Source organism: Corvus hawaiiensis, chromosome 26 (genome assembly GCF_020740725.1).
Source record: "Corvus hawaiiensis isolate bCorHaw1 chromosome 26, bCorHaw1.pri.cur, whole genome shotgun sequence".
In the NCBI taxonomy this organism is placed as follows: domain Eukaryota; kingdom Metazoa; phylum Chordata; class Aves; order Passeriformes; family Corvidae; genus Corvus; species Corvus hawaiiensis.
Window position 1 is genome coordinate 3,947,491 of NC_063238.1, and position 14,530 is coordinate 3,962,020.

Consider the following 14,530-nt stretch of genomic DNA (forward strand, 5'->3'; position numbering starts at 1 on the left):
ACTGGGATACAATCCTCTCCAAAAGGGCGAAGATACCAAGAAATGCAACTTGTGCATGGAGAGGGAGGTGGATTAAATATTCCTTTGTACAGTACCTTAAAACACTCTTAACACCAGTGCTGTAGAGTTGCCTAATAAAGAACTGTTTTTCTTTCACTGGGAATATGGATAAAAAGGGCAAGCAGATGCTGTACAAAAACTGTTATCTAGTGTTCCATGCTAATGAAAAAGGGGTGCCTGAGATGCTCACCTGGCTATTTTCTCTGACCTGGCAGAGTGCTAGGAAGTTTTTCAAATCTGTAAAAAAGCCTTAGGAAGACATCAGCTTCATTTTCACAGCCCATTTCAACCTGAGTGATGCCGTTAAGGGCATCAGAATTAACATGGAAAAATGGAAAGCACATGCTAGAAGGTGGTATTCATACAGTTCTTCACTGTAGCTGCACTAACCACGTTCAAAAATTTTTCTCTGCAAGTGCTTATGTCATTTTAAAAGCTTCCTCATGATGGAGCCAACTGTACTGAATTGTTCAGTACAATTTCTGAGCTCAGTGGGATCACAGGAATGTAGTCTGATCCCTACATTGCCTATGGATTCTTCTGATAAATTAAAACTATTCCTTATTTAATTTTCAGCACAACTACATTTTAGATACCTATCTCTGCTCACTGTTTGAACATAATAGAGTACAACCACTGTAAGCTCATCATTGCCCTAGTAAATACTCTGGTGTTATTATTTAGGAGAGTGGAAAAGTATTTTACAGGCATCTCAAAACAGGTCAGTATGACAAAGGAATAAATATTATAAAAGAAAAGCCATTAGTCTTCAGAAAATAAAGTCTCAGTGATTTTGTATGCATTTGTTTTAGAAGAAGAGGCAAAACAACCTGACCTGTAGCAATTTAGGTCATGAACTACAACTGCAGATATAATGTGGTGAGTAGGCAGCATGCAGACTGCATGACATGAGGGGAAAGAATCACTCTTCATAGCAGCTTGCCCCAGGGAAATGTAAATTCTAGAGACAGAGGCAGCTGTAACTGCTTCAGTGCCACCGAGTCTGGAGAGCAGGACACAAGTTGGTGGGATGTGACTCGTTTATTTATGGGTGAGCATGCAGTGATATGTTATGGCCTATCATCACTCAGTGATACAGACCATGCTTGTTCAGAGAGACCTGCTCTGGTTTGGGACAAAAAGAAAAGTGCCATAAATGATTGCTGAGTCCTAGTTGAGTATTACAGTGAAAACTCTGTGTTGATATCAAAATGATGTTGATGTGAACCTATAAGGAACTTTGGGAAGAACCTAGATAAGATTTTTAAAAAGTGACTTGTGCTATGAGCTGCTTGGGACAAATTTATTGAACAATTCTAAACTGAAACAAGCTGTTGTATGCAGACAGATTTAACAGAATGTATTTGCAGTTCTAGATAGTAAAGTTTTGGATCTTAAGACAGAGCAGGTGCATCTCAGTACTTCAGAAAAGAGAGTATTAGCCTATACTCTCAGAGCATGAATTTGTACAGCCACTGGGTTTTCTGCAGGACTGAATAACTGATTCTGCTTGGAAGGAAGCAGATGAAGGACTTAAACATATTTCCTACAGGTTGGAAAACCCCGTGGCACTTTCTGTCTTGTATTTTGTCTTTTTATAAACTCTGCATGTTTTCTGTCTGAGAAATCCTGACTGCTTCTGCACAAGCTCTAAGCAATGGATCTATAATGACGATTGTTCAATTAAAGCTTATTTAATTATGTAAGCATTATCAGAGCCAATCTGTAGCATGTAATGAAACTGTGTTTTGTAGAAGGAGATGTTGCCCGCTTGATACCTATCTATCTGAGGAATAAGGAGTGGCACCCAGTAGCACCCATTTAGTCATTGACCTATCCAGACCCCCAGGCATACCCTGGCTTGATGCAGCTCCAAACCTCATGTCTACGTACCCACAATGTGGAACTAACCACGTGCAGTAAATTGTGCAAGTCTCCCTGCTCAGCTCCTGCAAATCTACTTCAAACCAGAACTCAGAACAGCAGCACAGTCAGTCTTTACCAGGGCAAAGGAAAATGCAGCATTTTTTGTGACTCACGTGATGAGTTCCTTTTTGAGATCTCTTGAATGAAGCTTGGGTTTAGGACTCGGTATGGAGACATCTCCTGGATACTTCTTTTCCTCCATGTTTTCTGGAGAGCTCACTGTATCTTTCTGAAATATTAGATGAGAATGTGACAAAAGGTTTCTCTCTTCAAGTCCTCCCACACATTCAAGAAATAATTTGCCATGGCAAGAAGAGAACCTCTTGTAAAACTTTAAAAAAAAAAAGGAGAAAGAAATTAAAAAGATATGATGGAGAGAAATTAAGAAAGTTTAGTACATCATAGTTTCAGGTTCTTACAGGTAGCCTTTTAAAAATGTTGTGTAAATGTTTCTGAAGACAGATGCTAGTTTAAGCCATATATAGGAGAAATTTGGGGTTGTTTTATAAGATGATGATAAAGACCAAAGAAAAGTACACAGAGAAAATAAAAGTGGCTGTTGGGAGAGCCAAACCAGACTTCAGCAATTATGTTCTTTTTATTTTCTGTATAAGTACGTTGCTGACTTTTGAATACAGTTGAAGTGGTGACTATTGCAATCGTAAATTATAAAATTGCAATCATAAATGTAAAAAAGTACTATTTTGCATAAGCAAATGTAAATGCAAAGCTTTTTAAGTCTGTGGAATGGAATGTCTTGTTATCTTATTCAAAGAGCAGATTCTTGCTAAAATAAAAATCATAAAGAAAAAAATGACTTTGAAGTTTTCTTAAGAGCAGGCTACTGAGGGTAGTTCTTGATTTCTACCATTTGTAGATCAAAATCGTCACTTCTACCATGCTGTTTGGATGGATGGTATGAATCATAAGCATTCACTCCCTTGGGAAGGCATTTTGGAAACTTGGAGTCCTGGAAGGAAATTACATTTTTGTTTTCTGAAAAATCTTTGATCACTTCAGGGTAGCTTGGTTTATATTGTTTTGAGGCTTAATACCTTCAATTATTATTATCTTTATGAAAGATAAGTATTTTCTTTTTGAAGGGATGCTCTGTAGCTATTTTATCATTCGAGAATCCTCCAAAGCTTATAGCATCAATTATCAAACCTCTATTAATCGCTTCTTGGACTTCATGTTGGTTGTGTGATTCCATTCCAACACGCAGGTATTTCCCAGAGATTACCATCTGTAGGAGCAGAAACTGCTGCCTGTGGTTGAGAGGGGAAGGTCCCAGCCTCTGCTAAACACACGGGGCTGGTGCCATGGATGCTCTGGGCTTGTGCAGCTGACAGACGTGCCAGGACAGAGGAGCAGGGATGTCTGCAGAGCTGTTAACACCGAGTGCAGGGCTGAGTTGAATCTGGACTGAAAATGGAGTTTCTGCCTCCTGGGTCTTGTAAGCTCTGCAGGGGTGTTTCTTCTGATAAAGCTTCCATATGGTCCTCAATTCTGGCAGCTCATCTTCGGCTGTTTGGAGGCTGGATCCTCAATATGACTCCTTCTGCTTTCTGCAACTGGCTACCTACTGCCTACTGTAACTCACTCTACACATACATATCGAAACGATGCCATAGTATTGCTGTATCAATTACTACTGATTTTTGCAACCACATTTGTGGGGTTAATTTGTTTGGGAATAATCTAATCTGCTACAAATATAGAAAGCAAAAATACATATATTCAGCTTTACTAAACATTCTTTCACAGTAATTATTGAGTAATTATTTTAAATAAATAGGAAAACTCTCATATATTTCAGGCTTTGGGAATTATATTTCTGAAGGAGAACTTCAGATAAGGAGCAACAGAGAAAATTAGCAACTACAAAAGGTCTTGATAAAATATTAGTACAGAAATAATAAATGAATGAAAGTCCTCTAAACATGGAAACTAAAATGCTAAAAATACAAAAGTGGAAAAATGGATGTCAGCTTTGTTCAAGAATCAAGAAACTTCAAAGACACTTTTCCAAAGTTGGGTTAAGTCTAGGTCCCAGTGGCGTATGGGGGTGATTTTGCCACTCAAAGCTGCAGAATGGGGATTTGAATTCCTGACTACTTCTGTCCATGGGCTCTGACCTACCTTTCTTAGCATCACATGCAAGCAGGGATCATCACTGTTATAAGTCACTGTAAAATTGAAAGCTCCTCAAAGAAACAGCAAAATGGTAATGCCCTGTTACCATTATTACCAACCTGTTAACCTGTTGCCAGCTGGAAGAGGTCAGATGTCAAAATAACTTCAAAAAACACAGATGAAATGGTTTCCACTTAATCTAATGGAGGGTAAAGAAGGCTGATTTAACAGTTTCCTGTCTAACAACTAACTGCCAGGCTACATCTGCATCACTGAGCTGATGTGTGTTTCTAAAAATTTAAAGCATGCCTTGCCTGGATCCCATGTATCTCAACCAGGCATACATCAGCCTCTTCCACTTCTTTTGAGAGCAGCCTGGAGTAGGGGGTGGTGAAAAGAACCCTCTAGATCTCCACTGTGATCCTGATCTGGGTCATGTACCTGAGAATTTAACCTGCAGCACACCAGAGTAGCCATAACTGTTTGTGCTGCAGGATATGTTAATGTTTCCAATATGTGCAACTTGTGTTCTTTGTTTTAAATTAAAGATATCTCCTGATCTTTTGCTGATGATGGACCAGAAACTTGTGTGTGTGTGTGCGTGTGTGTGTGAGTTATTCATCATGTCACTGTGTGATACCTGCTGCACAGAGCAGACTGATGGAGAATTAAGTATATCAAGGCTTGACAAAATGCTACAGTATTGCAGTTCACAGTTTCATTTCACTGAGTCATTTAATAAAAATAAGATTTCATGATGAAGACTGACACAAGTACACCTACAGCCACCAGTATAACTGATACTAGAGGGTTTAGAATTGCAGTATTTTCATTTTCTGTCTTTAACTAATTAGGTTTTTTTCAAATCTTAATGGTGAATTTCCTGAATTGAGATATTAAGATCTGTAATTTTTTTAAGTAAAGCTATACACACATAAATATACAGAAACATCAACAATTTTATACAGGATTTTTCCTAGCTATCCTTTAGTATGTTTCCCAGGACTGAGTGAGATATATAGACTTTAAACTGGTGACTTCTTCATCATCATCTTAGTTCCTTGAGAAACACTTGGTTTTATTCAAGCAGCATAAAATCTTCAGATGTGTAGAAGCTGCAAAAGCAGGACAGTGCAAAGGAAATGTAGGCAAAGGAATACTGAAACTCTGCCCTTCTAGAACCTCACATCACTACACATGGTGCAAAAAGGGTTGTGTCTGTCTGAAACACAGAAGGTCAGAAATAAAGAACAAATACTTTTTGATACCCTGCACTTAAGACTGAGAGTAGAGCATCATGTCTTGGCTTGTGTCCTTCTCCAGCTATTTATCTTTAGAAGGAGAGCTAATCCTCTGGGAAAACACCTTTAGCACTTCTCCCTTTCTGGTATGTTGGGTGATGATCATTACAGCTAGTCAAGCCCAACTGTATGTATAGTTTTTCCTTTTTTGTTTGAATGGATTTATAGTTAAATGCTATTAAAAATCTGAAGAATTTTAGACTAAAAGAAAAATCAGAACCAGCCCAAGTGGTCCAAGCACTACTATTTCCTGCAAAGAGCATGTGTGTATTCATGCATGCCCACTACAGAAAGCAAGCAAGCAATGATACCCCATTAATGTACAGATGGAAGTTTATATTGATTTCAGCAAAGACCAGAACATAATGGTAACATGAATAACAGATAATAGCATCTGGCACTTTTAACATTTTTAAGCCCTGAAATCTTTGGAGAACTGACAGTTGAACTAACTGACAGCTCTAGTTATTTCTCAGAGCTTTCCTTTTGGAGAGATTTTGAGCTTTTTCCAAATTCAGATTTTTTTTTTTTAAGGGGGCATCTGGACAGGCTATTTTGCTGAGAGAGAGAGACACAATATTTTCTGGAAATTACCACCAAAATTAAGCAACTGTTGTGCATATGAACCAGATAACAATGAATTAGAAATAGATATAATCAGTCATTTTCTTTGCATAGGGATAACTGCCAGTCTTTGATTTTGAAAACAGAGCCTCTGGCCCTGACATCACTGGACATATCAAGGCTCCCTGGGATGGCAAAATCTCACAGCAGAGATCTGGGGCCAGATCCTCAATTAGAGATGAAATGCACAGTGTCAAAGCACCGAGTGCAAGGGGCACCAGCACCTGAGTGCATTGGACCATTATGTCCTGTTGGGTAGTTTAGTTGCCTCAAACTCCCTGTGCTGGAAAGGGACAAGGAAACATCCAGACACCCATCAGAGCCTTGTGAAAGTCAGGCAGGGATTGGGGGAGATGTGGAGGTGCTCCTGTCTTGGCTTTTTTGCTGAGCTGTGATGGCAGGAGGGAGGAGGAGTGACACGACAGGTCCCCTGACAGGTCTGTGGCACCTCTTGATCTCAGCAGCAAGGCAGTCCTCTCAAAGCTGGATACGCTTGCTCATCGTGCAGCATTAAAGGGGAAGGGCCTGAGCCCTCAGCCTCATGTCAAACCCACTCCAAAACCCTGGTACACGGATTGTTCTGTCATTGGTGAGGTAAGGACCATCATTAGCCCCAAAGAGGAGACTGCAAAGGGCTCAAGACAAACCAGCCTCCAAGAAATGCAAGCTTTTTCGGTGGACACATTGCAACAGACTACCCAGTGTTGACAGTGTTTTTTCCTTACACAACTGAATTATCTTTTAATTCCAGGTGGTTTTTGAATTGGAGGCCTGGATCCTCTAACCTCAGTCATAAATAGCTTTACCCCATCTATGTCTTCTTGAAGTATCAGGTTTGATATTTGAAAAAAAAGTTAATTTCATAATAAATATAATGATCAAATTCTATTATTTGATATATAAAAACAAACAGGGAGTTAATTGTATAAAACTGTCCAACTGGGGCATCTTTTAGTCTGTTTCTGAAAGCTGTAACATAAGCTTTTATCTAATCAGCCTTTTAAAGATCTGTTGGTCCCTTCCTGATTTTAAGAAAAATGAAAGCAGTCCATATTCTGAAAGTCAGGCTCAAGAGAAAAAAATAAAATCGAAGTTGCTGGCAAAGTAGAAGAATAAGAAGGAAAGGCCATAGTAGACTATGCTGCCTTGTTGTCAAGAGCAGACATTAAAGAGCAAAACCGAAACAAAACCAGAATCAAGACAATTACTGAGTTGGAAGTGACACTCTAGAAGACTGGTTGCAGAAGTTGCAAGCTGGAGATCTAAGACACACTGGTGGAAATTTCTTTCAGTATATAAAATAAAAAGTTTTCCAATTAAAGAATATTACAGGCAAGGTTTTAAGCATGTGTTTAAATGCTTACATAGCAAGTTATCTAGACGATATCTATTTTCTATCTGAAGACATGGTATGGAAAAATTGCTTTTAGTTTCAGCATGAAAGAATTGTCTTAGTTTGATTTTATTTGTTGGGGTTATTTTTGCTTTGCTTTTCTTTTTTCCCTGGTGATTGCTAGTCCATTTGGGTGTCTGTGTTACAGGACTGAGCCATTAGGAACAAAATTTAAAAAGCAGTCTCTAATGATGGATACCTTTGTTTCCCTTATCTTAGAGACTTACAGACATTAACAAGTAGGCTCTGAAAGCAAGATTTTTCAAAGTGAGTAATGGGTTTTTCTTATGTCACATCCAAGAGACCATTAAAACCAGCTCAATGTTCACAAGCATCTACCTGTGGAAACTGATTCCCTTTAAACTGCACTAGGTGATCCCAAAGACTATTATATGGTCTCTCATGCAAGGGAAAAAGTCACTCAGAAACTGAAAAAATACCTCTTTTTCTTCTTCTTTCCTGCCATGGGTCTTGCTGTAGTTGATTGGTGTATCCCAGCCTTCCTGTTCACAAAGTGCCTGGTAGAAGGCTGCATTTACCAGGATGCTGCTTGCTTTGAAAGGAGAAGAGGAAGGAGTGGGAAGTGCTGTGCTGGAAGAAGTGAGAGGCATAACTTTGTCTTGGCTTCGATTCTTTTTCATGCTCAAATCCAGAGTGCCATTTTCATCCACTTCTATCTCAGCTCCCTGACATGCAACAGGAAATAGAGACACGTTTAGATATGGACATGGTAAGGCTGTAAAATAACCATGTGGTGCTTTTAAAGGATAAATATAAATGCACGCTTTTATTTAAATTTATCTGAATCTAAACCCAGCTTTTCGATTTATGTCAGTTAATATCCAACTCTTAGGCAGACTTAAGAGTAGCCTCAGTAATGGTATCCCTGCATCTCAGCTTAAACATAGTAAGCGGAATTTAAATAAGATGCCTCTAAACCATAACCTATACTCCCTAAATCTAGTTTTATTTAAACAAAGTTTAGCTTTAAATCTTCTTGATCTTTTCACTCTTACAGAGAACTATGACCCCAATTCACAGTTAAAAGCATTAATGCATTGTTTAGGTCATCCCACAGCATTACTATCACATATCCTCCCTTCCCCCCACACCCTGGAAACATTATAACATTTGTATCATGGGGGAGGAGAAGGAGGGGGAAAGAAATACATCTAAAAGTAGCACAGTGGGAGAAATTTTCACTAGGGTTCTCTACATCACTTGAAATAACAAACTGCCTTTATCATAATTTGACTAGGCCACTAAGGCACAAGTCTGCACTGACACCACTAGACTGAGAGCTACAGAAGGATCTTGAGGAGGTTCTCCCTGATGCAGACATTCTGCCTGAGTTAACAAAGCCTTTTCTTCCTGGGAATAACAGCAAAGAGCAGCCTCTAATTGCAGAGGTGTGTGCAGACTGGGGAGAGACCCAACCTCTCCTTCCAGTCTGGGAGAAGCTCTCCTGCACACAAAAAGTGGCAAATGCTGCTTGGCTGTACAGGAACAAAGGAAGGAAACTTCACTGTGTTGTCTTATGCTGCTTGATCACAGAAAAAGAAGACAAACTCCTCTTCTTGCAATGATAAAAAGCTGATGAAAGTACAACTTATTAGTGTAAGCAACAACTTCTCCCTCGTGCTCGATATGCTACGCTGAATATTGACATATTTTCTGTATAGGCATGAATCGAAGAGTAATCCTTGCAATTGCCAACATTTACTGAAGTCAAGTAGGGGGAAGAGATGAAAGGTGGCTTCTAGAGGACTATTCAGTAGTTGCCCTGAGTAAAGTGGAGAATATTCAAAGACTATGGAGATAAATAGCAATGTCAGAGATCTACACCAAGAATACTGTAATTAACACTGCTCGTTGTCTTCCTGTTATTTTCATCACTTTTATTTTTAATTTGCATCACCACAAAGACTGGATAACACTTGGGAATTTGGGGTAGATGTGTTTGGTGCTGTGTAACTGTAGGAAACAGTTGTATAAAACAAGATTTCCTACCTTGAGTAATATAATAGGAAACTCACAGTGTAAGTGAATCACCTAGATGTTGTGTTGTAAACAGAAAAGAGATGGGTATGCCCAGTGGGCAAGTTTTTCTGTCTTTCTTAGACCTCTTCCTCAGGAAGATACTGGCAGAATGAGCCCCTTTGTCTTTCTTCCCATTAAATATTGCTGGAGTTTGATGGTTAGTCACCCATTTAATTGTTAATGATAGGGCAATGAAACTTATCCTCTTTGGAGGATCTTAAGAAGAGTTGTGGTGAAACAGGGAGCTCTTCCCTGTGCTGAAAGTGTGGCATGGCCACCCTGGTTGGACTGAGCTTCCTTCATGCAGCCTTGTCTTCTACCACTGCCAGTGATGTCTCATTTAAAGGTAAAATGTGATTGATTAAATCTTCTGAATAAGAAGGAAAATATTGGTAGAAGATGACAATTTAGGGCCTGACAACCTCTCTTCACTCAGCCAGCATGGTTCCCTTTTGCATCCATGAGCCTGACACAGATGCCCACCTAGACTGAAGCATCACCAAGCCATCTGCTTGTCCCTGGTTCAGAAACTCAGGCACCTCTTATGTTTGCTTCTCCCACATAGCTAAGTTCACATTTTCAATCATACAGCTTAAAAGAGAGAGACGTTTTATTATATTTATGGGAAGTAAATACACTTCTAATATGTTCATACTAAGACGCTTTGGTTATATCTTTCTGCCCCTTTTTAGTAAATAGTTTAATCTCCTGTGATAGTTTTAAGCCCTGAATTTGACAGTGCAGCTTATCCTGGATAATAACTTAGTAACCACAACATCTTATGCCATCTGTATAATATCAAATACATTTTTATACCAGCATTAATAAACCTTAGTTAGAAAAATCCAAGATATTAACTATATCAGTGCCAAGCACACACTCCAGGATCTGACAATATAACACTGCCATGATCGCCCCAGTGTTTTTTGGCTTCCTAGTTGATATGTAACTATAGCAATGAAACAGAGCTACAGTAATCAAGTTTAATGACCAATGTAAAGTAAAATGCTAAACATTGTAGTTGCTGACATTTTTCATAATAAAAAAACTTGGGTTAAGTCTGCACAACCAACATTCACATAAAATTCCAGACCTCTGTGACAGATGGCTTAGGAAAGGAAGCCATGTGACTGGGCTGCGGTAGTTTTATAGTGCAAAACCCATAAATAGTGCAGATTCTCTGTCACTGACAAAATATCAACTACTCAGAAGGCAACAGCAACCACAAAAAGGACCAAAAACAATCAAGGTCCCCTTCTCAATGCAACTTGACATAGAATAATATCAGAAAATCATTTTCTCTGAGAAAGAGATACCAGTAGCCTCCACAAGGAGCTCTGAATAATAAGCAGAAAATTAACCAACACAAATATTTAAAGCTTTCTCAACACTTGCCTGAAATCATGTAGAAGTTGGGTTGTCCAACACGTACCTAAATCTGATCAGGGAAGGCTGGGTTGTGTGTTTGTGAAGTAGCGTGCAGATGGGGTTTAAGTGAGCTCACAGATGCACACAACAATTAAATAAAGTCATGGGGAAAAATATCCCCCTTTACTCATTGCAGGATGGATCCCACGTTTACAGCATGGCTTTTTATTCAGAATGGTATAAAAGAGGTATTGCTTTGGTGCCTTTCTAGCAAACTCCAAATGGCAGAGCGAAAAGAGGGAAGTCACAGTTATTGCTCCAGTTTGCATTCCTACTCTGATCCCACCCTCCTCTCAATATGTCTCCTTTGCTTGCTTTACCGCATTTATTTTTACATTAATTATAAAATGGAACTGAAAAGACAAAAATGGCAAATGGGAAAAAATGCTAGAGTAGTGCTCTGACATGCTGACAGAAAATGGCACTTACTACGCTTAGCTCAGGCTTGTAAAGGCTGTGTTCTCCTCATTGAAGGCAAGATCTTATTACTGTTGACTCTAGTGCATGTGTGAACAGGCCTATATTTATCCATTTATCATGACATATTTAAAATATAGCTACCAAAACAATGTAAACTGTTCAGATTATTCCTTAAAACTGTAAACAAACAAAGATGCAAATGTATCTTTTTATTTCCTAACTTATATTTGGTTTAAGCTGTGTAAATCTTTGCAGTCTGATTTTGATCTTACTCACATTTACATTTACACTGGTGTAAACCAGGACAATATCCACTGAAGCAATGAAGAAAAATCAATGAGCATGAGAGGATACACACAGCAATTAAATTCAAGTTGCTTCTTACCTACTACCTCATCAGTGACAGTCTAATCCCCCCCTCCATGTTTTACAAGCAGCTGGAAAAGGATTCCAGAATAAAAAATGAAAGAAAAGTGATAGGATCACATTTTCTTTATGCCAGTAGCTATTCAGTGAAAAGACAAGGTACAAATAGTACTTTATTACCAAAAATGAAGACTAATATAAATACATAAACAAAAAAAAGCCTGTCTGTATAGTCTCCAACTGTGTTGTGCCATAAAGTCAATCTTTTTCAACCTCCTTTATCTTATGACATAAATATTCGGGAATATTTTCTAGTACTTAATTAGGTCTTGTCCTTAGAATTGAATTACAACAGCTAGGACAATAAAGGATGTTAGCTTTTTGCGCCAAATTTCTCCTGCATTTTTTCATATGCTTTTGGTCCATCTGATCCCTCACAATATTTAATACTCTCCAGTGTGTCTCCAGTAATGATTACAAGTTAAGCTTTATCCCAGCTGGATCAGAAAGAGTAAATTATTGTGTCTGCATGGATCTTATTTCACACCTGTGAGATCAGGGAGATTGTGTCATGACATATAAGGGAATTCATGTATTCTTTGGTTGGCATCAGCCATGGAACTTAATGCTAAGCAAGTCCAAAGAAACAACATGATCAATGATTTTGCATTCCCCCTAGCAGTTCAGTCTGGTTTGGAAAGCTCAAAAGAGCTCTGAAGTTCTGGTATTGGGAGTAAACGAGACTCGTATCTTGCCGTGTGTATGAATAATATTCTTAAAGCCAGTCCATCCAAAAGAGTACAATCTTTTCTATTCCCAGCCAACAAAAACACAGGCACCTCATCCTCCATTCTTCACACTTGGATTTAAGCAATTGAGTACTTCTGCAGAAAATTAAAATATTAATTTGGATCAAAATGAGAAAACTTGTAACAGCCCAACATCATCTGAAACAAAAATGGAGTCACAATTTAAGCCCAGAGCTGTTCATAAATTAAAAAAAGCTAGCCAAGAAGGTACTCAGAGAGCAATATGCACAGCAGTATTACAGGATGGAACCTAGTGATACGCTTGGATGATTTTTCATCCTGTATTTAGGCTTTAAGGTATTTGTAGTAAAGTACTGCCTGACAAACATGTTGAGTGCTAACTACATTTTTTAAATAATAGATGTAATTTTCACCATCATCAATATCCAAGAACGGAGAGATGACATCGTTTTGTTCAAAACCAGAATGTGAACTTCAAACATTTTTATCAAGTGTGATTTTTTTTGGTTGGTTTTTTGTTTTCTTTCAAGGCATAGTGTGCATATGCCATTTTGCCTAACAGGTGGGAAAAACACCAAAACATTCAACAAAATGTTTGGCAAGCAGTAGTGATGAGGATACAGATAAACTATTGCTTGCAGCTACCTCACTGAGACGTGTGGTGAGGGCTGTAAACAGGGGAGATCCCTGGAAGTTATGATGATGTGGATTCTTACACAGATAGAAACTGCAGGCTAAGCCTCCTAGGGGAACCCTTCTGGTGACTTCAATGGGAGCTGAATGGAGCTGCATAAACTGTAAATCAAATTCAAACAAGAGACTGGCTTGGGGTACTGACTGCATGAGAATTGGCTGGTTGGGATTATATTCAAGGGAAGATTTTACTGCAGTCCCAGGCTGAATGGCTCAGATGGTACAACATTAATGTGGTATTAATTATTTTTGAAAACTATATCATCAAGGTATGTGATGATCTTAGTATTTTGTATGCAACTGATAGATAATTCATAGAGAAGGTTTAAGATTCATTTGACTGCTCATTTCAAATAAATGTATTCTTTTAATGGCTTAACTTTTAAATTAACATTTTTAAACTTGGGATTTTTGTCAGATCTTGTGCAGTAGGTCTCTTTGGAAGTTTTCCTTACCAGTGGTACTGTTAATGTGTAATATGACTTCTCTATCCTTGCTACACTTGTCTTTCTCTTTTGTTGTCTCGGATTCTCCCTTTTGAACTGATATGCAGAGAATGAGAGATACATATTTGAATGTCCATTAAATTATTGAAATTTGGAACTATTTTATAAAATACATTTACTTTTTCATTTAAGTGTTATCTGTATATACAGGGAAGTGGTGAATATTCAGGGTAAACCATCCAACTCTTCCTCAGAGAGGGAAAATGCTTTGGGGGGCAAGAAATAAAATTTAAAAGGCAGAAAGAAAAAAAAAAATGCTTGGGAACACAGTTGTGCTAAAAAGCATTTTGTTGTTTTCCCCACTTGTTTAAGCAAGGCGACATATGCATGCCTTGAGCAAATACAAGAAAATGACACTTACTTGAAATGTTTGAACTTTAAAGTTCTGCCTTTAAAACTTGGAAGCACAATATTTTTACATCTCTGACAAGTGTACTACTGGCAAAGTATTTCCAGCAAGCCTAGGAAGTCCTCTGCAGTCTCACATATCCTTACTCTATCACCACACAGTCTCCCATCTGTAAAGAACCAAGGCTTGAATTGCCGGGAGGCTACCTGATGCTCAGAGAAGAGCAAACACCTTTACCTGTCAGGAGTTTTGATCTGCTAAAGTATGGACCAGGCTAATTAGGTTTTCTTAGAAAAAGGAACAAAAGGATGTGTCAAGGGGCAGGGCTGAGATGCTTGATAATGTGGGGCTCTGAATACAGCCACTCCACACAGGTATTTTCAAACCTGTTGAATGTGTGTGCTGCTGAGTAGAAAAAGGAAATCATTAACTCTGTAGTAATCTATTGCATTATTTGAGTTCAAATACAGATAAAGCCTCAAGAGGGCAGTTTTTATAATCTAAAACTTTGTAAGATA

At 38.4% G+C, this 14,530-nt stretch overlaps 1 protein-coding gene across 5 annotated transcripts in view; it reads right to left on the reverse strand.

Annotated features, from left to right (window-relative positions):
* Positions 1-14,530, reverse strand: part of ST18 (ST18 C2H2C-type zinc finger transcription factor) — a 168,897-nt gene that overhangs the window by 17,974 nt on the left and 136,393 nt on the right. For all 5 annotated transcript variants that reach the window (XM_048286727.1, XM_048286728.1, XM_048286726.1 and 2 more), the window contains 2 exons: positions 7,881-8,126; positions 2,100-2,215 (listed from right to left, as the gene is read on the reverse strand). In XM_048286727.1, coding sequence (XP_048142684.1) covers positions 2,100-2,215; positions 7,881-8,126 — 362 coding nt within the window. The remainder of the gene's footprint in view (positions 1-2,099; positions 2,216-7,880; positions 8,127-14,530) is intronic.